The 27,688-nt window shown below is 42.0% G+C and overlaps 1 protein-coding gene across 2 annotated transcripts in view; it reads right to left on the bottom strand.

The window, feature by feature from the left end:
* LOC111156653 (human immunodeficiency virus type I enhancer binding protein 1) overlaps positions 1-27,688 on the bottom strand; it is a 141,012-nt gene that overhangs the window by 15,111 nt on the left and 98,213 nt on the right. For both annotated transcript variants that reach the window (XM_022517672.1, XM_022517673.1), the window contains exons 4-7: positions 17,732-23,703; positions 14,463-14,596; positions 13,572-13,747; positions 8,650-8,751 (exon numbers count right to left, since the gene is read on the bottom strand). In XM_022517672.1, coding sequence (XP_022373380.1) covers positions 8,650-8,751; positions 13,572-13,747; positions 14,463-14,596; positions 17,732-23,703 — 6,384 coding nt within the window. The remainder of the gene's footprint in view (positions 1-8,649; positions 8,752-13,571; positions 13,748-14,462; positions 14,597-17,731; positions 23,704-27,688) is intronic.

Below are 27,688 nucleotides of genomic sequence, written 5' to 3'. Positions count from 1 at the left end.
GAAAATCCCAGAATGACAGAAACATACTGTATAGGTTTCATGTCGACAGAATTTCATTTAGAAAAATTCAATTAATTTTAAGGGCAAATATGATACAGGTTTTAAATCCTGCGGTCTGCCATCAAGCTCTTCCACACATTACCCTAGACTTAAACCCCAGCAAGATCAGATCCGCAGCTGCACTGGCCACACTGGCCAGTCCTCCCCGTTGGGCAGCCGAGGGCACGTACTAACATTCCTAGCACTGCAGTCCGGCACTCTGTTGACAAAAACATTCTTTGGATCAAGGCACAGAAAGCAAATAGCCGGCAGCACGGTTTTTGACACAAAAGGTGAAAACGCGAAAGTACTCACTACCACCCCAAGAGCACAGGGATGAAATTCCAGAGACTGTGCAATTTTGCATGGCCCAGACGACGAGCACCACGGGCGGGCTGGCTGGAGGGATGAGACTTCGTGAGCACGTACTACTATAATTACAGCTTGAGTTGCTGGTTTTAAACTAAGTGGGAACTTCTTTCAAATGCCAAGTGTCCACATTTTAATGGCTGGCTTAGAGAAACTTATAATTCCTCCTGCTTCATTCAAAGTAAATGGTTCCTCGCATCTGTAAATCGACTCCACTTGGAAATTAGCACAAGAATTCATCCACTGAAGGATAAAATGGGTAGCTACGCAGCCTGCAGTTGCTAAGGGTAGTAAGGAATTCTAAAAAATCGAGGTTCTTGGGTCCTTCATCACACCATTTTCACAGTGAGCTTTAATGAGTCGTCTTTAGCAACCGGGGACCTGCACGTGACTCTGGTGAAGGACATTCTGAATGTTATGTTGGTTGGCACAGTGGGGAATGGGTTTAAGATAATTTGGAGGAAAAAAAAAAAGACTTAGGATAAATGCCAGGAAAATAAATTCTGAAGTTAAGGAGAAACAAACCCAGAGTAAAACTTTGGGGAAAATAGACAAAATGAGGCAGACATAAAGGAATAACTAAATAAACATACAGCATTAAGAGGCCTTTAACTTTGGCCAGAAAGCGATAAGCTGGCCAAGACGTTACCAAATGCTAATAATATTTAAGAAATAAATATTCTGGGGGCGCCTGGGTGGCTCAGTCAGTTAAGCATCCAACTCTTGATTTTATCTCAGGTCATGATCTCAGGGTCATGAGATCGAGTCCCATGTCCGGCTCTGTGTGGAGCATGGAGCCTGCTTAAGATTCTCTCTCTCCCTCTACACCCTCGCCCCACCCCCTGCACACATTCAATCTCTAAACACACACACACACACACACACACACACACACACATATATTTTTTGGTGAGATACTTTGTAGTTACACTGTCTGGCCTTTCATGAGCGTTTAATAAATTTTGTTGTACGAAAGAAAGCTCAGAGATGGTATTTCTTGATGATAAATCTTGGTGTGCTACAGAGAAGATAAATTAAATGACCAAACTGCCCAATTTTCCCTGTAAACCTATAAGCACTATCCTTGGTATAGGTTTTCTGGGTCCTAGTCTACAAACTCTGGAATTTAGTATGAGGTCTCCCAAACAAAACCATTGTGGGTTGTTTTTCCTTTAAAAAGATCTACCCCGTTTCTTGGATGTCCAAGGTGATCAAGATTTAAATATATCCAGGAAGGTCATGCATGTCACGTTGGCACTGACCATCTCAGCGCACGTCACATTCACTAATGTGTGCCAAATCTAATCCTCTCTTTTTTTTTTTCTTAAAGATTTTATTTATTTATGTGAAAGAAAGCAAGAGACAGCGAATGAGTGGGGCAGGGGGTGGGGTGGGGGGTTACTGCAGGCAGAGGGAGAGGGAGAAGCAGGCTTCCCACTGAGCAGGGAGCTTGACTTGTGGCTTGATCCCAGGACCTGGGGATCATGCCTTGAGTCAGCTTAACTGACTGACCACACAGGTGCCCCCCTAGTCGTCCTCCCTGAGGTACCGTAGGAAACCACTGCCGGCACAGTCACCACACGGTTAGACTAGGAAATGTAGCATGGCTATCAAAATTGTGTAGGAATTTAAATCAGTATCTGGAGAAGACAATGTCGCACATCGTCACACTGATCAAGCCCTGACATTTTGGAGGAACGGTTTCCTAAAAGACATGGAGCTTCTGAATCTGGCTACTTATTTTTCTTTATTCACTATATTTTTTAGTGGGCATCTATCATTTATCAGCATTGGTAGTGACAAATTTCAACTGTTTAGGCAAAGCTAGGTCACAAAGGACAGTCAGCTAGTAGACTTAGTTATTTCAGACTTTACTTTTCACAGGGTAGACCAGCCGTCCCCCCACCCCAACAACTGCCATCATGTGGGCACAAAAGGCATTGGAAGAGCCACAGCAATCATTAACTTTTTGAAATAAAGGGAAGAAAGCTAACCGTGAGGCGTGCTATGGCACCTTCCTGCCAGCCCGACCTTTGACTTTTCCTCAATGTTTACTGTAGATGTGCAGCAACGGGATTCCAGTGTGGTTTCTGGCAGTACCCTGAGTCAGGGCTTAATATCAGATTTATGCTAAATTACAAATATGAGAAATGATACCAAGATCGCAGGGTGCCACGAAAGCATTTGTTAACCGTTCACCATTAAAGAGAAGACAGCAAGTTCTGTGTGCAAAGATCCCACATCACACAACACAGGCTGATCCCTGCTTTTCATCCAGTGGGCAGGGGAGACGGAGAACACACTAGGAGGCAGGAGTGTCGAGATGGGCAGAGGAGCCTATGTGGCATCTGAAGTCTCCCAAGGAACCATGGCCATGTGTCTGATCCCTACACGGGGGAGACTCTGTGACCAGGAGACAGGGAACCTCAGTGGGCAAGGAGGGTGCAGAGAGGCGGAGCTGGCGCAGGTCACCCAACACTGACCAGCCTCAGACCCCGGAGCTTCAGTCTACCCGGAAGTGTACATTTCGAAATTGAGAACTGCAATACTTGAAAACCATTGATTCTCCTTCCTAACTTTTTAAAAGTCAGCCACTTCGTCTCCAACATGTTCCCCTGGGAAAGGAAACTGACGGTAAAGTGAAACACTTTGTGACAAGCTGCTATATTTTATCACATCCTTTATGGAGACCATGAGGGCAGGATTTTAAAATACACACAAAAATCAAAGCAGGAACAAATCAAGCCCTTACCTTTTACGATCGTCTATTCTATGGGGAGAACAGAAATTAATTCCAGGGGAAACTGCTCCCTAATTTAATAAATGAAGAGCAAGTTTTCTAAATTAGTCATTACACATTTCTATGTATATATACAACGGGACATCACAAGGGAAAATCCGTACCAGACTTCCCACCCAAACTTGGGTAGGAATGAGGCATGCGGAAGCACTGAGGTGTTCTCTTTATATAAATAGCCCTCCAGAAAGAGGCGTTTGCTCCATGGAATTATTTTTTATTGCTGCTGCTGAAAGGGACCATCCACTTAATGAACGCATGCTTCTTTTAGGCATTACAGTCTAATTTCCCACTACAAAATAAAAGAGCATCATCGGGGGAAAAGAGAAACAAAAACAAAAGAAAGCAAAACAAAAAAGCTCAGCAATGAAAATTCCAGAGTCATGGATTAAAAGCCCTATTATCTTTTCTTTCCTTGTTTCAAAAACATTTGAAAAAATAATTCGGATTGAAAGATAGGTGTCTATGCTCCCGAGGAGGCAATGGCTTTAAATGACTTTAGATGACATCAAAAAAACAAAACAAAACAAAAACCTAAACTTTTTAAATAAAAGGAACACTTTCTGTATCATGGAATGTTTAAAAGAATAAAAATACTAGAAAAAAATCATAACAAAGAAATAATGGGTTTCAAGTGTCACAACATCACGGAAGTGGCATGAACTGTCACAGCAGAGGCTCTGGTTACATCTGAGGACAAACGAGTACGTGGGCAGCTGGCACCACCGCTCCCTGGGCTTCCCTGGGCTAAAGCCCCCTTGAATGGACTGACCTGTCCCGTAGCCCCTGTCAGGGGTGCGCCCTGTCCAGCTCTCACGTCCTGTCCCAGTTACATGCTTCGTACCTATTCCTTTCCCCGGTCGTCGGGGCTTCTGCCCAAGCAGCTCTCTCGGCTCCAGCAGATGGCCCTCCCTTACCCCTCCTCCTCACCAGTACTTTTTTAAATAAAGCAATGTACGGGTAAATAAGTCCCTTCCCTTTCTTTGGGGGTACCCTTAGTCATCTTTCTGCACCATCCAGGCCTCCCTGCTCCTGCCCCAACCCCAGCTGAGGCTGGGCTCACTCCTGAACACTGGGGTGGCAGGGCGGGGCGGGGGGCATGCACGTCACCTACGGCTGCTCCAGGGCTGAATAAATACATAAACAGATCAACCAGAGAAGCAACTTTTCTTCTCTAGAGCTACCGAAAAACAGGTCTTCGTCAATCTGGAGTGAACATCACTGAAGATGGGAAAACGGAAGAGTCAGATGACCTCAATTACCCTCTTGTCTTCTGATCCCACAACCAGTAACAAATTAACAAACGAACGCCGTCATCGCTTTGACAATACCTATGTCTACCTTGGCCATATCATGTAAACTCTGTTTACAGGTAGAGGCGTTAAATGGCATCTCATAGCTACTGTCTGATTTTAGTGAAGGGATTTAACAGAAAACTAACATGCCCAATTCTAAAAATAAGAAGGTTGAAGAACTTTCTGACAGATTGTAGGTCACTTTTTTCCCTCTAGCCCTTCATTAAATCAACAACTATTTACTACCTATCACCTGCCAGCCACCATCCTGAGAAGCCGGAGATTGTACAGCGAACAGAGAATCCTTGTCCTCACCTTCTATTTCCCTAAAACACACATAAACACACAACACACCTGGTAGGGACACGGGCCGGAAGGACTATAAAGCAGGACAGAGAGTACTGCTGGCAGAAGAGCGGGAGGTGTGTTTGTCTGGGGGGCTCAGGAGGGCCTCGCTGACCCAGCAGCACTGGTCAGAGCACTGAAGGACACAACGAGTTAAGTCCGGCAGAACTGGCAGAGGGCACTCGGAAGACAAGAACTGCGCACAAGGCCCGAGTGGGGGCCTGCTGGGCTGTTTAATGAAGAGCAGGGAGATGTGAGTGGGTGTGGATGGGTGAGCAAGGGCAGAAGAGATGGGAGACGAGCTTGGGAGAGACGGTGTGAGGAAGGTAGTGGGCCGGAGGGTTCCCAGCGCACAGCCGACCAAGCACTCTAAAGGACAGGAGACCTTTAGAGGGTTTTCAGCAAAATAATGATGTAATTCAAAACACAACACAACAAAAAAACAACACTTTGGTTGCTGTGCTGGAAGTCTATCAAGGGGCTGGGGTCGGACACAGAGCAGTCAGGGGTACTCCAAGCCACTGAGTGGTGGCAGTGATGACTCTGACCAGGGTTGGGCGGCAGCGGGGGTCAGATGTGGGGAAGATCCTGAACACACTTGGAAGGAAGTGGGAAAGGCACCAAGGATGACTTCAAGACTAGCAGCTAGAAGGACGGGACAAGACACTAGGGGAAGTGCGCTTCTTGGAGGTAAGGGGTGAACGTCCAACTCGAGGCGCCCATGAGACTCGCCAATGGGGGTGGTGAGCAGACGGGACAGATGCGCCAGTCCGGCGTGAATACTGGAATCAGCAGGAGACAGATGGTATTTCTGTCAGAAAATGGAACGAGATTACCAAGCGAGTGGGTACAGGCAGAAAGAAAGAGAGACCGATCACCACAGTCCTGGGGCACCGCATGTAGAGGCCGTGTTCAGGCAGAAAACAGAACCCTCTCCAGCCACGTAGCATCCTACCGCATGCAGACTTCTGGGCTTTCTCCCCTAAAAACACAGACATCTGAGGAACTGTTCAGCAAGATCCCGTCTCTGACTACTGCCGGTTTAATGGAGAGGAGCCTCTTCTCAAAGAACCATAAGATACCACTTTAGGACAGTAATCAAGAAAACATTAAGACAGCAGGCTCTCATTCAGCCAACCAGGCAAAATTTAAATTCTTACAGTATAAGGTAGAGTCAAGGATGAGCAGAGACAAACTGTTCTAGAAAACAATTTAAAATTATAAAGCAAAATTAATTTTCTAGGCATCTACGTACAAGGTGATACTGTTGATACAAATTCAAAACACAAACCAACCAACCACATACTATTCATGGATATATGAAAGCACAATAAATGAACTGAAAGGCACAGTTAGTGTCTGGCTCTGGGAGGGAGAGTGACCGGCAAAGGTGACCTGATGTGTAATGATGTGCTTGACTGTTTTTTTTTTAAATACACTGAATTTATGAAAAAGACTTGAGACAAATATGAGAAAATATAATAATCAGGTCTGGTGTGAATCCCTGAGGGCATGTAATAATACTCTTTGTAATCATTCTGTATTTAAAAAAAAAAAAAAATTTTTTTTAGAAGCACAAAACAGAAGAATGAAAAGAAGTCCACTGTATAAAACAACACATGTTTACTACTGTTACACGTACATTCCAAGCCCATCATAAAGCAAAAGTAGGATATGCTGGTTGGCATATTCATAAAGAATTGTTAGGTCTCCAGTACAGTAGAGCACTTGGCAAAATCCACCTAGATGCTACAATCTACTATTCAATTAAAACTGTGAAAAAACTGAGTATGCTACCCATAATTAGAGTAATTAAAAAAAAACTTAACCAAGAGAAAAATCAAGTAAAACTTCCCAGTTTTATCAAAAGATCCCACCTGAATAGGGAATCAGGCTATCAAGTTTGAGTTATCATCTAAAACCTGCTTCAAGTGCTTCTGGAATGAGCTGAGAAATACAAACATGAGTGGACAGATAATGTAAGTCCACCCATCAGCCAATCTAAACAATACATGGTAATAATGCAAACCACACTTAATTTTCCTATGCAAATTTTAGATATAAACACTACCTTCCTCTAACTTTAGAGGACTCTAGAGATATTTTACTTAATTTTTATAAGACATCTTCTTAAAGACATACTTCTTAAAGTAAAACAAGTAAACGAGTGTATATTATAATACTACTTTTTACATTTGCGCTTCTCAGACATTACTATTTCATATTTCTACTTTGTTCCTTTTCTAGTCTGTGGGTAATAATAAACTTGCTGAAACTCTTATTCATTCTTCCTAGCTCTTTACTTCTGAATGGCTCTATATAATAGCAATATAGCAAATAATAATAAAGCAAATAAAAATTTTTTTTCACTTTATCATGGTAGTTAATTTACTGTGTGACTGCTAGGAGCAGAAAATAAACCAAATAAGCTGTATACATTAGAAGTGAATTATAAATAATTCTATTAAATGTGTAAGTGTCTTTAAACAAAGACATGACATAGAATTCAATTTCTGGCAATTCAAAAATCAGCTTTTAATAAGTATGTTCCTAGGACAGAAAAGTAACACATATGTTAATGTGATAGGCACTTTTAAATCCTGATATTGTCATCCCCCAAATGTATAAAGTGTCAAGGTGCCTAAAACACGTAAAAAGCTCCTTATTGTCCTAAATTTGTTATGATGATCTTTTTCTTCTATCAAGAATGCATCAGTTTATTCCCAAAAAAGAGTTAAAGGCAATCCTTTCTGGTGCTCAAAATCCTGAATCATATTGGCTCTACCACTTAAGGTGTGAGTCACTTCCTTTGCGTATCCAGAAAAAAATTCAGGGTGATTCAATCAGTGTGTTACTGGTTGTCAGGTGCAATAAAACGCGTTTGACTTTTTACCTATATTTTCAATGATATCCTCACCACTTTCTGTTTGGAAATTTTCTAGATATCAAACTAATGCATATTAGCTAAAACATAGCAAGCAAATAAAGGTCGAATTTAGGGCATGTTTCAAAAAAAGTAGGACAACTTTTTAGGGGAAACTTCTCTTTGGTTGATAAATTCTTGCCTTAAAAAAAAAAAAAGTCTTAGGAGAGAATAATTCTACTCTCTAATGAGTCAGAACAGATGAGCAGGTTTACGTTCCCTCAAAATTGGTCAAAGATAGACACTTCTATTTGTTGAGTGAACACCATTAAGAAAACAACCGGTTAACTTCTTCAAAGTAACAAACATCTCGGGGATGCAAATGGATGTTCTGGTGGCAGCAGTGGGTTTGAGCTAGACCTCGAAGGAGAGGAAGAGTTTTGTCCAGTGCACACTGGGAGCCATGTCTGCATGGGGATTGAGGGCGGTGGGGGGGTGTAGGGGAAGGTTGGAAAGAGAGAGAGCCAGATCAATGCCACGTAGGCAGGAAATTTAAGCATGAGGAGAGGTGAAAGAAAGAAATGAGAAACAAGGCTGGAGAAGGAGGAGGACAGCAGACCGTAACGGACTTTGAAGATGTGCGGTCAGGCGGCTGGCAGTTCACTTGGGAGGCAAAGGGAAGCCAATGGTAGATGAGCAGTAGAGCAGGAGTGTGAGCAGACACATGCTTCGGGAAGATGGACGTCTGTGGGGTTGGACGGGTGGGAAGGAGGACAAACTACAGACGGGAACACTGATTAGGAGTCTAATGCATCGTGTAAATAAGCAGCAACGACAGGAAGAAGTAGGAAGTATCAGTGCCAATGGAAAGAAGGGTATGGATGCAAAAAAACCAGCACATTGTAAATAGCATTTATGAAAAATATGGAATAAAGCCTTACCTGATTCTTCTGTATCTTGTTCATCTATTAAACCTACTGAGACGCCTAAATCCACACATTTCTTGCTATGTGTCTTGGACTTCATGTGTTTTGTCAGATTTCCTTAAGGGAAAAGAATGTTTACTAAGCTTATATAGTATTATTTTGCTCTCGCATTTGTCAACACTGGCAAATTTCATTCCTATTTCAAGTGAAAGCACAGACTGTGGTTATACAATTCCAAGACTAAAATTTGGACAAACAAAAGAATTGGTATCTATATGTTGTAATAACCTTGCTATTCATTACTAATAGCTTCTCTTTTTCAAATCTGCCTCCGCTACCCGGACGGAGGTAGTCTACTATAATAGGATATGTCTACTTTTGCCTTTGGTTTCTATTCTGTAGTCCTCATTTATTTCTGAGAACATTTTATATTTCGTTTAAAGTCCCCTTGGATTGCACTAAGATCTGTGGTTCCTGTAGTCCGAAACCTCCCCCATCGTGTCTGCTGGATCTCCCCCATGGTACCTTGTTTCCTTGCATGCTTTGTAGTTGTTATTGAAAGCTCATCTTCAGCAAGACTGTTTCCCATGGAGTCTTAAGGACCCTGGGTTGTACGAACATCTCTATGGATCAGTTTTCCAACTGCTTCTACTTGGGACTTAAGGTTTCAGACCACTAATTCTAGACTAACTAACTCTCTATCTATGAATGACATGGCAGAGGTCAGGGGTTTTGCTTTTTAGGAGGTATCTTTTCCTCACTTGATCCAAAGTCACTGCGCAGGAGGGCCAGGCTTATTTCAGAAGCCTCAGACTCCATTCCAGGGCTGGATAGCTGTGATATCCCCACAAATTCTTTTTTTTTTTTCTTATTTTGTTTGTTTATTTAATCATTGTTATTTTTTAAGTGTCTATTACTATTGGGGCTAGCATGGAGTTTTTTTTTCTTTCTGTTACCTGGGAATTTGTTTTTTTAAATTTCAAGCTTGACTATCTATTAAAAAACTACATTTGGTTGTTATGTCATAAACAGAATTTCTGTTCACTGGAAGCTGAGAAAGAATTTTCTGCATTAATTTCCCTTCACCATATTGACTAGAAGTCTCTCAACAGTATCTCTAAAGAGGTGTTTTCTTTAGCAGCTAAGTATTACCAGGTTAACTGGGAACCCCTGGGCACATTTGTCCCACATGATCATGAATGCAGGGGGAGAGCTCAGGTTCTTTTCTGGACACCAAGCAGCTTGAGGGGAGAAGGCCACACACACACACACACACACACACACACACACACACAAACTGCCAACAAGGGAAAATCATCTCTTTTGAGAAAACAATCAAAATCTAAAGACTTAGTTTGGTTAGCAGGGGCAGACTAGTATTTCAGAATAAGCATCTAGAAGAGTTAAGAATGTCTAAATCGTTGCTCCCAGCTCTGGGCTTGCAGTCACCGGAGGGCGTGCGACACGGCTGTTATCTGTAGAACCTCAGGACAACTGCAAGTGCCTTATTCTGTGGAACTGGTCACACTTGTCCCAGCCAACTCTTGTGCTAGACAGTACACCGGACAGCATCCCAGAGTCTGGTGCTTCGGGGGCTCCATTGTGAGAGGGTGCTGGACCAGATGCGGTCTAAGACCCATCAAACCCTAACTTCTATAATTCTAGAGGTGACATCTGGCTTACGTGGCCTGGCCATGTCGGATACTTAATTTAAATACACTTAAGAAAAAATGAAGCAAATATGGCAAAATGTTAATGATTAGTAAAAGGTGGTTGGTATATTGGTATTCATGATATAGATCTTTACTTTTCTGTCTGCTTCAAAACTTTCATATTAAAAAGTTCAAAACAAATGGCCCAGCCATCTGAATAAGGCTGAAATTTCCAATTATAAGTCAAAGCACTTTCAATATAATAACAATATGACAAGCCAAATTACAAATTCTACTAATAGTCTCTTTTAAAGTGCTTTTGTTCCCTAAATGGACAACTATAGAACATTATTTGCTTCTTATAGAAATTAATGGATAATTATACCCGGCAAATTTGGGAATATAAAGTTCTAATAAGCACATTTTCTCATAACTTGAGCTATTATTTATTATTAACCTACTTCTTAAATAAGTTAAAATAAATAAACACTCTGCATTTTAACATGCAAAATATACATATTAAGATGCAAATATCCCTTAGCAATGCCATGAACTTTGTGCATTAACTTAACAAGTAAGTTTTTTAACAGATTTAATAAACATGACCCTAAATCCTCTGGAAAGCACGTGAGGTTTTGTTTCTGGGTTCTGACGGCTACATATAGAGTGTCTAGCTTTCTGTGTATAAATGACAGTAAATCCCGTAAAGATGCAAAGCTCACTGTGTATTTTCTGCTGACTGACCTTTAAACAGGGAAACAAATTAATTAAAATTCTTTTGAATATGTCCTCATAAAATAAATTAAGAGGACAAATGACGAAGCAGAGATTTACACGCATTGCCATGGGAAGCATCACTCTCTCGCACTGCATATGTCCTTCTCTGGGTGCCGTTTCGCCCCTTCTGCGTGCCCATATTGATGTCGCATTGTCATTACATCGCTCTTTCTGTGACCACCAGACACAGCCAGTGAGAAGTCGAGCTGCACCGACTAGGACAACAAGGTAAATCCAGGAGGGCAACATCTACAGCCTCATCTAAAAACAAGTCTCTCGGGGCACCTGAGTGGCTCAGTGGGTTAAAGCCTCTGCCTTCGGCTCAGGTCATGATCCCAGTATCCTGGGATCGAGCCCCGCATCGGGCTCTCTGCTCTGCAGGGAGCCTGCTTCCTCCTCTCTCTCTCTCTGCCTGCCTTTCTGGCTACTTGTGATCTCTGTCTGTCAAATAAATAAATAAAAACTTTAAAAAAATAAAAAATAAAAAAATAAAAAAAAAAATAAAAACAAGTCTTTCGTTAGTTAGCTGCCTTTAGAAGATACTGTGGGGTCTGTCTCACAGATAGTCCCAGGAGGCAGACTTCTACAAGAAAGCTGACCTGTAAAATAAAGAACTGTCATGCTGGGAAGAGAAAAAGACTGAATTTCTAGCATTTTCTTCACCAGTCTCCTTAGCCAGGGTAGCTTTCTTCAAATGAGTATTTATTGCATAATTCCAAAGAATTAGCTGGCAACACAAAACATTTAAGGTAAATTCAGAGAAGCAGCGTAGCAGAGGGGTGGAGGATGTGACTGCTGCGAAGACTGCAGGCTCACTCTTCAGGGGTCCTTGTGCTCCGTCAGCCTTTTAAGAAACATTTATCTCAACCCTGATGTGGTGCCCTGTTGAGTTATTTCACTAGGATTGCTCGTTGGTGATTCAGAGTATTTGTCTTTGCCAGAAGTCTCTGGAGCCTGATCTGGCTTTCCACACCTAAGTGTTCCTCCCTCTCCTGTCCTTATTTTATGAACATAGTTTTTTGAATACCCTGATTCCTTTTCTTCCTTCTGCTGAGAAATACTCATTTCACCATATACCTGGAGCCTCTTCTATTTAGTACTTGGCAATCTTTCATTAGTAACCCTGGCCTCTGTTTGGCCTCCTGGTCTCCTATTGGAAAGTAACCAATGTTTCTTAATCACAGGATCAAAACCAGCGAAAGGGCAACAAATTGGGTTAAGAGATCAAAACACTTTCTCTTATCACACCGGCACACAAGGCCAGGAGGAACATCCTGAAACCCACCCTCCACTTCCAGAAGGGGAATCCACATCACAGCCGAAGGACTACAGACCGTGAACCTCCCAATGACTCATGTTGTCTTGAAACTCTTCAGGAACATTCCAAGCTAGCTGAGCACAGTCCCGTTGCTGTTGCTTCCATCACTCTGGCCTCAGGTACTAGTGGCTTGTAAAGAGGGTGAATTCGAAGCTGCTTATTAGCCGCTACCTATTATAACTCTCTTTAAACACCAATAAACACTAGCCCAAAAAAGGAAATAAATTCTGCTGAAGAGCTGATCAAGTTTTAAAACAAAACCCCTGAAGACAGCCAATATAATTAGAAAAAAGGCGCATGTTCACTCAAAAGGGATAAAAAGAAGTTTTTTAAACAGAGATTGCGCTTTCAGACAGATAATTTTAGGAATACATTGTTTTATTTTAGAGAGATTCCTAGTTTTTAAAGGGTGGTATGGGATATTAAAGCCTCAAGTAACATATTTTTACATAATGATTCATGAGCAAGAGCCTAATGGAGAAAGTGAGCATTATTTCCTAAGTAGTGTACTCATTCTATGTAGCAGGGAATCTGAAGAGGGCAAAATTACCTTAACTACAATAAGGACTTACAATTTAAATAAAAACATATAAAGAATACAAAAAGAGTACTAAATATAATTTTAATGACTAGTTCAGAGTTCTATGCACATTAAATAGTGTAACAGCAATTTTATGAAGCTGAAATTCAATAAATTTGGGTATAAAACAAAAAGCATCATGGAAAAAAGAGAAATGGCTATTCATGTCTAAAATTAGATAATAAAACATGAACATAATCATTATAAGTTTACTACAGTTATTATTTAAACATTTTCTTCAATCTTTTTGAGTTTACTGGTAATCATGAAAATTTCTTTCTCTTCTTCAGCCCCAAAGTATTTTTGAAATGTATTAGTCATCGTGTTATGCAACTCTAATTTGGGGAGTAAAACAAAAAAGGGCAGTTTCTCCTCTTAAAATGTCCTATTTATTATATATGATGTAAAAGTGTATAATTAAAAAAAAACTTTTTTTTCCCTTCAGAGGTCTAGAGACAAATAAAGAAAGAAGTCTACCATGTTGACAAGACGTATTTATATTAGTCAATATAAGCTATTGCATCCCTGGTCAAAGAGTAGGTAAAGTTGGGTCTCAGCTCTACTAACTCAACACATATAAAAAGGACCATGAAGCAATGTCATCTCATACCTTTTGTCTTAAAGGAGAAGTTACAGTAAGTGCAGTGGTAGGGGCGGACATCCGTATGGGTCCGTATGTGTTTCTTTAACATACTAGGTTTCTTACAACGTATTCCACATTCTTCACATATGTACTTTCCTCTTCCCCTGCCTCGGACATATACATACTCTTCATTTGATTTATATCTAATTTAAAGAAAAAAAATAAATAGGGAGATTGGATACTATGTCTTTGAGAAAATAATGATGATTAGAATTCAACTTACAAAATACAGCAAGTCACAGTTTTTATGCTCAATCAATACAATTTTATGCACATATCTGTAAGTAACAGAATATTCCAGGTTTTTGCACCAACACTTAATATGCTAACAGCTAAGTCTAATCAAGCAACCTTATTCAATACTAGGTTTAATTTTGGCATAGCACTCTCTCCTTCTAAGCCACTGGTTCAAGAGTGTTCTTTATTATTAAATTCAATGACAACTCTATGTACTGAAATATTTCTTGGCTTCGCCACAACTACAATCAGCTTTTACAATATGTTTTTCTCATTACCAAATACACAAAGGCATCAAATAGGCAGTGAATTCGTCTGACAACAGATTTCCCGAGGCACTCCTTATTGTAAATCTACGTGAAACCCAGAGTGTACTCTGAAAACAGTTCTTAGCTGCCTCCTAGGACCTATGATGTTTCCTAAATATTCTCTTGATCAAAATGGAATTATTTAACATGACAATCTAACATATATTTTGCCATGAAGATTCTGTTAATAAGCTAAGAAACCTTGCAACATTTATGTAAAATTGGCACTGGTAAGTCTTCATTCACATGAAAGCAAATGTACATTTAAAAAGTATGTTTAAATGTACATTTAAAAAGTAAAATTTGTACTTGCCCTCCATCAAATATTTTAATTCTTCTTGGTTCACTTTTGATTAAGGAATTTTCTTTATCTTGCTCACTGTTAATTTCAGAGGCATCTTTATTGCTGAATTCAACTACTGTGGACTTTTGATTACCTAATGCTCTCTGAAAGGGAAAAAAAAAAAAGAGAAACTAATTTAATAAAACTGAAAACACAAACATGCTAGTGTTTCACTTGGAAATTAAAACATGGCACAGAACCGTACACGTAGTTAACTTACTGGGATGCGTTTCGAGGAAGTAATATGTTTAGAGGACATTTGCTTTCTCCCCTCCCTCAGCTTTAGTCTCTCTGTTGGCCCCCCAGCAACCTGATGACTGTAACCTGTTTGAACAACCCGCCACAATCCACTGACCAACCGCTCACACTACTCTTTACTCCTCAAAGAGCTTTACTCTTTGGAGATGGGAAAGAGCCCGTTCCCCTTTTTGGTATAATCCTGTCTCATACTCCTGAGAGACAGGATTATATCCCCTTCACCGGAAGGCACTGTAACTGTGCATTCTGTCAAGCAGAGGCCCCATTTCCCAAGAATCTCCCCTTTCCCTATTATTTTAAACCATAATTACATTTCCTCTCTGTGTCTTCTCAAAAGTTCGGGAATGCTGATAACTCTGAGAGAAAGCCAGGTGGGAAGTCAGGCTGTGGCCTGATAATAATGATGTCTCTAGAAAAAGGTAATAGACGTCAAAATGATAAATTGTATGTGCATTTTCTGTGGAAACTTTACAGCGACAGCACCTTAGGATTTCACTAGCGTCCCGTTCTCAGCCCCTGTCCTTCTCACACACCCTGTGCAGCAGGCAGCACAGGAGTTATACCCAGGGAAGAAAGGCACTCTCGGGGTAAAGTCACTTGTCCAAAGTGAAGCTCAACAGCCAAGGCTCAAACACCCATTCTTTGGCCAAATCCAACATGAGGTGCGACTTTTCTAATCAAGGGCCCTTTTTTCAAACCACATTTCCAAGCAGACAGCTCTGTGCTGAGCTGACTTATTGTCAGCAAGTGAAGAGAGAGTGTGCACCCAGACAGAGGGCCCGCGTAGCCTCAGAAGGAGCACCCCGGGGAGCCCCTGTCCTCTCAAGGCCAGGAGTAAAACCAAGCTGCTGGCCCAGGTCAGGAAGGTAGTGAGAGGAGGTCATGATGCTGACCCTGACAGGCAAAAATGCATCGGGCTCTTCTTTTCCTGACAAACACATCGGGTTTCCCCACAATCTAGAATGCACACACATACCTTTCCTTGACTTTATACCGTTAACACTAATTCTACTTTTCACCTTCTTTTCAACACCTAATTCCCATTTGTCTTTTGCTCACTTTCTTACTATCGAATCTGGCTTCTAGTCACCAATTGCCAATGAGCTAGACACCCCCAAATCCTTATCCCGTCCTTGGTCTTTATACACTTGACCACCTGTGCTGTTTAGTTTATGTTGCTGATACCTTGTTTCTCTTAGAAACACCTGTCCTTCAAGACCTGTCCCTTCCTGTCCATAATGAATCGTAACATCTGGGTTGGGAATGAAGAGTCAACCCAGCACCCAGTCCTCCACAACCGCCTGCCCTTACAACCCAAGTCACCAGCGATATTAGAACCACTAAGCCTAAGAACCATGTTCGTCTTCATCTTTATGTGACCTTTATTTGACTACTCCATCTGAGTAACTTTCCTTGAAATTTCCTCCTTGATCTATGCGATCCCACTTTCTTCTAGTCTTCTTCTTTCTTCTATGAACAACCTCTTTCAGTTTCCTGCGTGTTCAACCCTTTAAGTAGTAGTGATCCTGGATCCATCCTGAGCTGTTTTTCCTTCTGCCTTCTCTGAGCAAGCTCATGAATTACACCAACACACCAAGGAATTCCAACACCGTCCACTGGGAGTCCTTGCCTAGCTCCAAACCTAGATACACATTTCCAGAGGCATTTCTACCACAGCACTTGGTACTGAGGAGGTCACTTCATATAGGCACAGTTACATTCATGAAGCTCTGTTTAAATTCTTATAATCAGATCTCATCTTCCAAGATTATGGTTTCATTGGTCTAAAGTCTGGGTATCCAAAAATTAAGTTCTGAATGGTCTGGATGCACCTTCCTTCACTGAAAAAGCATCAATGTCTCACCGCCACCTGGCACATTCTTTGGTTTTTACCCATATTTCCAACCTGAAGGCACAGTGGTGTTTCAAACTTACATCTTCTAGCTACAGCAGACTCCTCAAGGTTCTTTAAAACAAATCAAGTTCTTTCTCACTTCTATATCTTTTCAGACTATTAAAATTTCTCATTCTTATTTACCTGAAAAAAAAATTCCTACTTTTTCTTTTTTTTTTTTTTCAAGATTCCGTTAAAGAATCTCCAGTTTCAGAATCTCTTCCCTGTATCCATACCTCCTCGACCTACTGGCAAAGTTAGAGACTTCCTTCTTAAAACTGGATGTACCTCCCAGTATCTGGGATACTGAAATACTTCCTTACTGAAAAGCATGTAGATATCTAGGAACCTGTATTATACACGCTTGTGAACCTGTGGAGGTCAAGGACTTACTCTCTGATTCTGAATGGCCAGAGTCTAACACGATCCCCTTACCTATTTATTCTCACTTCCATGATTTTTCCCATTTTAGAAAGCCAACAACTCTACTAAAACAAATTCTATAAATAACCCAAAGTTACAGCTTTATGACTTTACTCTATGTCTTGAGCACATCGACTCAATTATCCAGTGTCTGAGTCAGCCTTTCTGTGACCCTGCTCTCTGATTCCAACACTGGGCGGGAGTGGAGACTAGCATGGTGAGGGGAGAGGAGTCAGGGCACACAGGACAAGTATGAATGGCTCTCTGATTATATTTCAAGATGAAATGTAAGACTCTTTGATAAGTCACACCTCTGTTCCTCTGCACTAGCAGGGACAAAGCATAAACATAATCTCCTATCACTTAGTATAAGAGAAAGATGAACATAAAGCCATGTTTCTCTGCACCATTACGCAAGGACTTAAATATTCAGCTCAGGGCAAGTTATTTTCAAAATGTTTCAAGACAAAATCACTGAAGGATTCCATGTAACCCTTATCAGCCTAACTCCCAGGATAAATTTATCATCCTTTCTTTCAGGTAACTTCATACTTACAGAGCACAAGTTGTCATTCAAAATTAAGATACAACTTCCAATTGAAACATTTAAAGTTATCAAGACATTGCACAAACTATTTCTGAAGATAAATGATATGTCAAGTACCTTGCTTAAGTTGTTTTTCCACTTGCTCGAATAGACCAATAAATCTGATTTGGAATGGGTAGTTATTGCTTGACAATATAGTGATTTTCCGGTCTTCTGTTTGGAGTTAAGGAGAGAAAGAGCAACTTTTGTAGGTAAACCAAGTGGGTTTGGATTACTGACATTAACTGTCCAATCAGTATAGGCTGAAGTTTTCTGGTCATTCTGAGGCAAATGCAATGCCTTCTGCCTCAACAGGTAACACCACGTAAAGTTGGTTGAGGTCTTCAGGCTGGGAAAAGGCAGCTGCCGTGTGTCTCCCGCATCAGACACTAAAAGTGTGCTGATCGTAGCTGGACTTTGCTCTGGGATGTTCTCTCTGTCCCCTTGAGTTTTAACCCCTGGAGACTTCCTTTCTTGGTTATTGTCTACATGTTCCAAAGGGGACATGTGAAGGTTTTCTGCAGGGACAAGTGAATCTCTCACGGTAAGAGTGAGCGATGTGGATGACTTGATCTTTTCAAATTCCTGTAGGTCGCTTCTAGGTTCTGTGACTACAGAGTTAGAGTGTTCGGATGACAACTGATCAGCTGGTAAAACATCTGTCAAATTAACAGCCTCACTACTAATTTCTGGTGGAGAAAAAATACCCTGTTCCAATAGCACACCTTCAAGAGGCTCTGTAGTACAAACCTGCCTCACCAAGATGGGTTTCTTCTGTTTATTACCTTCACTAGGTCTGGAACTCAATGGCTCCAAGGGTCTAACCTCTGTTGTACAAACAGCCCCATTCTCATCTTTAGCTCGCTTCTGGTGCTTTTCCATGGCAATGTCTAAACTATTTGCTGGGGAAAGCATCCTTTTACTTGAAGCTGAAGATTCTTGCTGGGGGGAAAGTCTACCCATAGACATTTTCTGGGTTATGGACAAGGAAGCTGATGGAGAAAAATTCTGGCCCATCTCTGAAAACACATTTTCACGAGTGAGTTCCTTCTCTGGGTTTGGCAAAGCATTCTGGTGATCTTTTTGCAATTTTGGCATGGAATTTGGTTCTTCATTGATTGGCACCATGCTACAATTAGCCTGGCAAATTGGTGGGTTGGAGAGATCTTGGGTCACCAGGATCTGTGGCAGAGGCGTGACAGTGGCAAAACAGTATGCTGGAACGTTACTCTGCAGGCGCACGGGCAATGCAAACGATGTTGGCACCTTCTGCGCCTGACCGCCCAGGGGCCCGAGCTTCAGTGGGGGCGGGACACACGAATTAGGCATGGAATCCATTAATTTGGTTGGTAATGCTAATGAAGTCCCACGATGGTCAACCCCAATGGGATCTGAAAGAACTGGCTTTGGCAAAGAAAGTACAGGACTGGAAGAGCAAGACTGGCTCGACGTGAAAACCTGACAATGAAGTTGGTACTTTGGTGCAAAGCAATCTTTACTTTTAGAAGATACACATACACTGGGGCTTGCATCCGGTTTGACACTCTGTGTAGACACCTGCAGAGACATCTGTGTGTTTTGGTGGCTAAGGGGTGCGTGGATGTGATTTAACAAATTGATACCAAAAAGCTGTTGAACAGGAAAGATGTTAGCAGAGGTGGAACTGGAAGTTTCTGTTCGCTGATCCTTAACTTGAGTCTGCGAGTGCAAAGTGTTTGCAGAAAACTCGGCTAAAGATGCATTAGTGAGCTGGGGGCCTGGAAATGGTGCTGTGTTCACACCGGGAAGAGCAACTGTTTGGAAAGATGGTGGGTTCACAGGAGGCACATGACTATCTGGAGCTATGTTTAAAGATATCTGCCGCATCAGTGGACCTCTCCTTCTTTCTAAGAGAGGCACGTGCCCGGTGACCCCCATGCCAGAAGGGGACGTCAGGGGCTGCAATTCAACAGGTGGTGTCGTCTGAGGTGGAGTTATGCTTCCACAGTCGAATGATTTACTTCTGAAATCAGAGACCTCCATGGATGTTGGCATGCAGCTGATCTGTTCTGAGGCAGCACGCCTCATTTCCCGGTGAGTTCCAGGAACACTGAGTGTATTCGAGCCAGCTGGAATCATGAGGAACTCTGCTCTGTTTAGAAAATCGATTTTGGGGGGAGCCTCAGTTTTAGAAATATCCTCTATGTCTAACGAAGCCGAGAAACTGGAAGTGTGAGACAAACTACTCTCCCTACTTAGACTCCTGGACAGAGTGGAGTCAAAACTTGATTCTGTTGAAGAATGTTCCATCTCGGCAAGACGGAGCCTCTTCTTTTTGGGTGGCAGCTTCTCAGTTGGCAACTTTGACAAAGTTTCACTACGCTGAGGCCAGCTGAACTTCTCTGATTTTTCCTGATCATAGCCTTGGGCTTCGAGGTCCCGATCTGGCTCTTCTGTGACCAGAATCTCTGGGACTTGGATGTTGTGCTGCCGAACTAGTCGGGAGGGCTGTCCTAACACATGTCGTTCATTTGAACTCTTTCTCAAACTGTCCTGAAGTTCTCCTCTCAGAGCATCTGATGATAGCACAGGCTGGTGAGGGTGAGATGTGTTCTGAGGAGGGTGGCCTTCCTCTGAGGAAATTCCTATCACTTTCAGAGGCCCAGGCTTCACTGTTCTATTCAGCTCCTGGAAGGAAACTGGGGAACCTCTTTCAAAAGACTCAAGCTTGTCAAATGAATTGGGTCTGCTCAGTGAGTTCGTATGCTGAATGACTGAGATGCCAGTTCCATGCCTCTTCAACTCTGTCTTGTCCTGGGTAGCTGAACTTAGGTGTTGCTCCGTGATGGTGGACGGCTTTGGATCCATGATCTGGTCGGGGCCTCTGGCGACCAGTTGGATTTGGGGAGTTTGTAACTGTATGTTTCTGTGCTGCTGGTCACTTGTTATTGCAATACTATGCTTAGACAGAGTGGAAGCGGGGCCCAGAGAATTCTGAAACTGAAGGCCTTCAGAGCTTTTGGGAGAAGCGCCCCTTTCATTTTGCTGAAGTTCATCGTCATCTCCAACACTTTTCATCTTCCTCCTTTTTCTAATCTGGGGTGTCTGTTCCCACACCCCTGTGGAACCAGCAACTCTGTAGTGCAGAATCTGAGGCTGGGTACTATTAGGCACGGGGCTGTGTTCAGGTTCTCTCACAGCCACCTTTGTTTTTGGCCCGTGCAACTCTGAACAGTAAAATTTCTTATGGTTTTCAAAATTCTCCAGTTTTCTATACCTGTTTCTACAGGTTTCACACTCAAACATTGTCCCACGCCCTTGATGCGACTTCTTTTTCTCTAAATGTGAGCCTGGGGCTGACGACTTGCTCCTGGCTGATACAGCGTCACTAGGGGCCCCACAGCCTTGATAGCTCTCATCCAAGGACTGTCCAGGACCAAGAAGGTGATTTTCATTTGCGGAAGAGTCTTCGACTGCTGACTGTCTGACGAGGGTCCGGGGATGCGCGCTGGGGGGCACAGAAGTGTTAGGTCCCGACATGAAGACATCATCGTAGAGCGTGCCAATTTTGTCATCAAATGACTGACTTCCTCTCAGTGGGTGAGGGGGAGGTATTATGCTGGCAGGTACTGCTGAATAACCTGTGGTGGGCATAGAATTACTTCTCGTAATGGGCAAACAGTCAAGGGAAGGTACGGACAGAAGAAACACTTGCTTTGATTTCTCAGTCGGGGTGAAAGGGGACTTCGGTACATCAGAGCCTGAGCTTGTTCTCCGTCCCACTGGTTTCAAATCAAACTGAAAAGAATCTTTAAAAATATATGACTTGGGGGAATCGATACTTCCTCGTCGTGAAAGAGAGGTTCTCCGTGGCTTAACACTATCCAGCTGCTTATCATCTACCAAAGCTTCGTTGTCGGAGATAAGCTTTGATATCCGTTCTTCCAGTGTTTTTGTTGCCAAGGGTGGGCGCATCTGACCTGGCAGAAGCAAAGCTTTCTCACTTGTTGACAGAGTCGAAGGTGCTGGTGTACTGAGGCGAGGTACAGAGGGCCCATTATTCTTATTTGAGTCTTGTTCCACGGTGGGTAACGCTCTGGCAAAGGGAGTCGGTGGGCTCGCTGTCTGGTCGGCACTTTCAGAACGTGAAAAGTAACCAGAATCTGTACTTCCTAAACTCCGAGGACTCAGAAGTTTTCCTTGTTGCTCTTGGGAGCAGTCGGTAGCCTGCTGTCTTTGTAGTTGGGCATGTACCGTTCCTACATGTGGTTCTTGTTTTCCTTCTGGCTGACTCAGGTCCCCCTTCTGACAGGACTTTTCATCAGTCTCCAGGGAGGAGGCCCAGGCTGAATGGGACAGGACACTGGTTCCCTGAAGGTCCTTCTGCTTCTGTGCACTAGACAGTTCAGGCTTGGGATCCGTAACCTTTGGGCTATCAACCCTTAACGGGGACAGGCTGACAGGGTGAACCACAACTTTTGGTAACTCTGTCACAGCTTGGGATTCGGAAGCTTTGTCCTGTAGTGAAAAGTCACCCACCACATGGTCTGGATTGCTGGGAACAGAACCTGATTTCGGTAAAGCTTCAGAGTTTGACATCATTTTCATTATTTGCACAGGCTGCAGGTCCATGGAGGCCGGGTCGTTGTGTCTTTCGTCAGCGGCCCCCTCCTCATCGCTCTCCCCGCTATCTTCTATGTCTGAATGGATACTAAGTGCTTTGGGGGACTCCTGTGACAAGAACAAACCACCAGCATCCGGTTGTAAGACAAGACCCAGTTTGATAGTATGTGCATGGGATTTTTTGTGCTTGTACAGATTGCTTTTAGTCTTAAATGAAAATCCACAGGTGACACAGGGATAGGGTCGCTCCCCAGTATGGGAGCGGATGTGCTTTAAAAGCACGCTAGGCTTTGCACACGCCCTATTGCAATACTCACAAATATATTTTCCTTGTTTTTTGGGCTTCTGATCTTTCAGAAGAAGATTGCACATTTGCTCCACGCTGTGGTTAACCACAGAGGCGACAGGAGTTGAACTGTAAATTGGCGGGGGCGCTGACTGTGTAGAATGGGCTGGACTGACTGACATCGGGGAAGCAGAATCCACTTGCTGGTTTTGAGGAGTAACCTGAGTTCTACTGGAGGGTGAAGTCAGACCCACAGATGACGTCACTGCTATATGATAAGCTTGTTCAAGTTTGGCGTTGTCTTGATTTTGCAGGTTCACCAAGGACCTCGGGAAACCTGAACACGCTGGAAGCGATGGATTTTGTTGGCTAGGTTTGGAAACAAAGTGTTCTTGTTGATTATGTGAATGAGAAACTGACTGAACTACAACCTGCTCATTCTTCTGAGCAGCAGACACATGCACGGTGTATGAGGTACGAGGAGAAGGCTGTGGTTCAGAAACAAATTCTTGCGGAGTCTGATCTGGGGCCTCCACTGAGCTGCTGTTTAACTGAGAAGGGGGTCGTACAGTTTTATTTGGTCTCAGTTTTTCTATCTTAACTGCGCAAGACGAGCCCTTTTGCGACAAGGTGCTCAGTTCTGGCTCCATTGCTTTCAGTAAGACATCAAACGCGGTGTTTGTATAAGAGGAAGAAGTAGGACTACGAGTGGAGGAGATACATTCACTATGGTCAGTCCTGGTTTTACTTGACAAAGAACCAGAGTCACATTTTGTGTCCAGGAAGTCTAACTTGGCAGGGTCGGAGCCTTCCGATCCCCATCTCCGCAGCTCAGACGCGTGCTGCAGGAACAAGGGCTTCTTTGGGGAGACAGAGTCTTCGGAGTTAGGGGCTTCGGCCACTACCCCAGGGGTTTCTCCATTTTGTTTGGTAAACTGCTTCCCATTTTTTATGGGACTAGGATTCTGTTTCTTGTGAGACTCTGAAGCACTCTGGAGGACAGCAAAAGAGGACTCTTCTGTATTCTGTTTATGTTTTGCCTGAAGAGGATTCCTCAGTGGGGATTTTGGTATTTTTTTCAGGTGATTCTCAGCTACAATCTTTTTCCGTTTCACACCTTTAAGTGACTCTGAAGTTGCTTTAATGCCAGCCTCTAAGATTTCTGTTTAAAAAAATAAATAAAGATATCAATCGGTAAAATGGTATATATACCAACTATAGACATATTTTTAAAAATTAAGATTACAATCACAAGACTGTTATGACAACTGAAGAAGGTAGTCCAAGGAGAGCTTACTTTGGATAAAACTGCATCTGAACAGTTTGGCAATTTTAAGAATTTGGCAATCAAAATCTATTGAAACATTCATGCCAAAACCTTAGTGTACATTTCCAGAATGTTGTGTTCCTCTCTTGATCACCTCTGTCACCAAGGTCCTAGAACCAGATCTTTCAACAACAAAATTACCCTTCTCCTTCACCTGACAGCGGAGGACTCTGTCTACACAATGGTCTGAGAGACCCGCCACACAAAGAAGAAAATCCAGTGTTTTAATGTTGGGTATTTGACTGTCTTCTCACATTTAATATCTTTTAAGGCAAACTTCTCAGCAAGTTTTTAGGAGTACTGTTCTAAAACATGCAATATTGATATTCTTGTGAGAAAAAAGTCTACTATACAGTGATTTTTAGAGCAAGCATACCTCAGATGATCATGAGCTATTATTAGCTGGTAGAAGCATGAAGAATTGCTAACATGGAATTTTATCAATGAACAAAAACTTTATGAAAGTAAAAAAAATCTACTTATTTATGGTTCTTCACCAATATAATTTAAAAGTTATAATGTTGTAATGGCCCTTAGTTTAAAAAGAAAATCACCATTTTTAACTGAGCAAAATATTCAATGGCTTTGTTTCTTTGTCATTAATGACAGGAAGGTAGATAGAGCTGACTGCAGGAGAGAATGGATGAAACCACCACCATTTCTGGTTGTGCCGGAAGTAAATCGGTATTTAAATGGCACTGACCACCCACAATCTCTGTCAACTATCACATTTTTTAACAGTGATTACTTGCCATAATTTCATTTGTTTCCATTTACTGGATCCTTGGGCACACACACAAAAACTATTCAGGCTCATATTATTTATTTATACAAAAGTCAAATACTCTAATTCCTCATTATTTTCAAATAGTTGTTGCAATGTATGTATTTGAAATTCACATTAGACCAAAATGCCTACACCATAATAACCACTTTATATTAACTGAAGATAAAAATTTACATAGCATAAAAAATATCTTAGTCATCTTGTGATTATAAGTTTATATGCTGTCATAGATTAATGAATGAAAAAAATACATTACAAATACGCCAAAGATATATTTACCCACCATAATCAGAAGAGCAAAAAACAAGGTAGGGGATGCCTTGTGACTAAAATATTTGAACTAAGAAAAATAGGGAAAAAAAGTATCAGGCTTGTTGATAAGAAATGATGTTGAGCAAATCGTTTTTATATTTCAATCCACTCATTTATAAAATGTTTCCCACTGGTTTTCGCTTTTCAAGACGAATGTAATGAAGCTCATGGCACACTCGGTGCCTTTTATTAACCACACCAAGCAAACAGGTGGAAATGAAAAATCATGCTCGTCATCTGGGTGAGCAGTTTCCTTAGTTGTCTCCAGAAAGCGTGAAGGTGGGTTGTAAGAGAGGTGAAAGCTACCAGGTTGTCAAAACATGTATAAAAACAGAGAAGAGAAACTGCTGGCGCAGCAGTTCTAAACTGTCAGAACATTCAGAAACACAAGAGCTTTCTTAAAAATCTGCCCATGCCAAACCCCAACCAAGACCTATGCAACCAGAGGCTTGGTTGGTAGACGGGTTTATTTTGTTACATTGAACAGAGTTTTTGGAATAAGCTTTTATTTTTAGATAAAGTTATTTGTTTAAAAAAAAATTCAACAATGTCTGACACTCCAAAGGAAAATGCAAAAATTCAACGCACAGGCACAACACCCAGAAATACCACACCAAGTTTTAAAGGGATTCTATACACCCTCCTATGTGTGTCTTAAACAGAAAGAGTAAAATTTAACTTTGTACTTAAAATGAAGCTGAAGTGAAAATAAAGGAAAAACTCCACTTAAACCCATATTTCTTTATAGAGACACTACATTCCCAAAACATTCCTCTGAAGTTAAGCTTTTGAAAAAACATATTTTAAACAGATTTTCTGAACTATAAGTTTCAATTTTAAATGAAGACCAACTATCTTTTGTCAAAGTGTATAACACTTTCATTCTATTTGCATAGTTGTTTACTCTTGGTTTCTCTAGCTGAATTCTAACACTTACTTGGTGCTAAATACATCAATTCTTTCTTTCAAGACTCTGCATTCTCCTTTGCTTTCTGGCAATGATGCTAAAGTGGAGAAGCCTGGAGCCAGCCTGACTGATGGCCTCCCCTCCTTGGGGTGACTTGCCTTTCTTCTGGCTCAATGTCTGCAAAATTCTTTATTTCTGAAGTCTGATAAATAACTAGGTGTCAGCTCGGGGTCTGTCACTATACAACCTTTCTTTCCCCCCTAGAACACAATGACCTTTTCTGTAAGGAGATACATTTCATTTCAGAAAAATTTTCTTTTATTGTATCTTCAAATAGATCTTTTCTGGCCAAATTTTTTTCTTTGGGGGTAGGTTCCTTTACATTACAGACACCAATTATCTTTATGTTGGACCACCCTTATGATGATTTAAATTGCTTCCATTTTCTTTTGCTTTCTAATTATCTAAAGCTTTTCCCTATGTCAGTAACTCAATTTTCAGGTCATTAAGTTCCTTACTGTTTCAAATTTATTAGTTTTGGGTGAATGTTGTTTTGTTCTCATCTTGTTCCCTTAGTTCCGTATTTCCCATTTCATCTTTGTCTCATATTATGTTTGAGCTGTTGATTTAATAAATTTATGATCTTATTAAGTTCAATGAAAACACTTCTGTTTCCGAGGTAATAGTTTCTCTGAGGCTGAGTGGTCTTTTTGTGTTCTACTTTTCTATTGCCTGAGATCATGGGGTAGGAAGGGGGTGGTGTTCAGGGGAGAGTACGTTCCTAACAGTACTTTTCTGAGTTATGGTCACTCTTCTAAGATTTTGTCAGGTCTCCTTTAACAGGGTTTACTCTCCTTGTTCAAGGAATGAAGCCCATTCTATTGAGGGTGGGGATGACTCTACATGTTGGATCAGTCTCTAAATCGAAGGACTTTGTTGTTGTTGTCGTGACGGGAGAGGACAGTGGAGGGGATCAGAGAGAATGTCAAGAGAAGGAGGGTACCAGGCAAACCTGAGCTGAACACACATATTGTTCTAGAGCTGGAGCTGAAAATGTTGTGTGTCTCACTACTGACTGTCACCCTCCACCTCTTGGTTCTCAAGATTTGGGGCAGGAGTGCACAGAGTGGACCGCTAAGCCATCTGGCTAGGAATTACAGAGAGAAGCCTCCTCGTGGGAACCAACGCCTGGGGCAGAATGAAGCGGCAGACCCTTGGGTCTTCAAGAATGAGGCACTCAGGGTAGTTTTTGAATTGTGATTAATCTGAAATGTACCATTAGAGAGTGACAAGAGTTATCTTCTCCTGCCTCCTGATCTACAGCAGAGAGCACCATCATCAAATACTGTCACTGTGGCTACAACATCTGGTATACAGTTACTGTGGGCCACTGAGATCTGGTATACAGTTACTGTGGGCCACTGAGTTAAGAGGATGCACAGACCAGAATGCCTCAAGGCAGAAGTATAGTCGGGGCAGAGAGTGAGAAGGGAGTGGCTGTTACCATCAACACATGTGCTTTTCAATAATTTTAAAGGCAATTTGTTATTATGGTAGACTAAACTGAAAATTAATTAGAGGATGCGAGAGAAAGGCAGACAATGGGATAAGTGGTGGAAGGCAGGGGAAGGGCACTGCCTTGACGATATGCCCACTCTGCATGGGCCCGTGCACAGGCCCACCTTCTGCTCCAAGTATGGAGCCTGCTTCACAGTTGCTACTACTGTATGGTTCCTGGGCTGCTGGTGTTTTACTAACACGGGGCTTGGAAATGCTCAGTGCACACAGCCTTGTTTGCGTGAAACACAACCCTC

The sequence above is a fragment of the Enhydra lutris genome, unplaced genomic scaffold (assembly GCF_002288905.1).
Source record: "Enhydra lutris kenyoni isolate GAN:26980312 unplaced genomic scaffold, ASM228890v2 scaffoldscaffold48, whole genome shotgun sequence".
NCBI lineage: Eukaryota > Metazoa > Chordata > Mammalia > Carnivora > Mustelidae > Enhydra > Enhydra lutris.
Note: the sequence above shows the minus strand (reverse complement) of the source record. Positions and strands in the feature narration are given on the sequence as shown.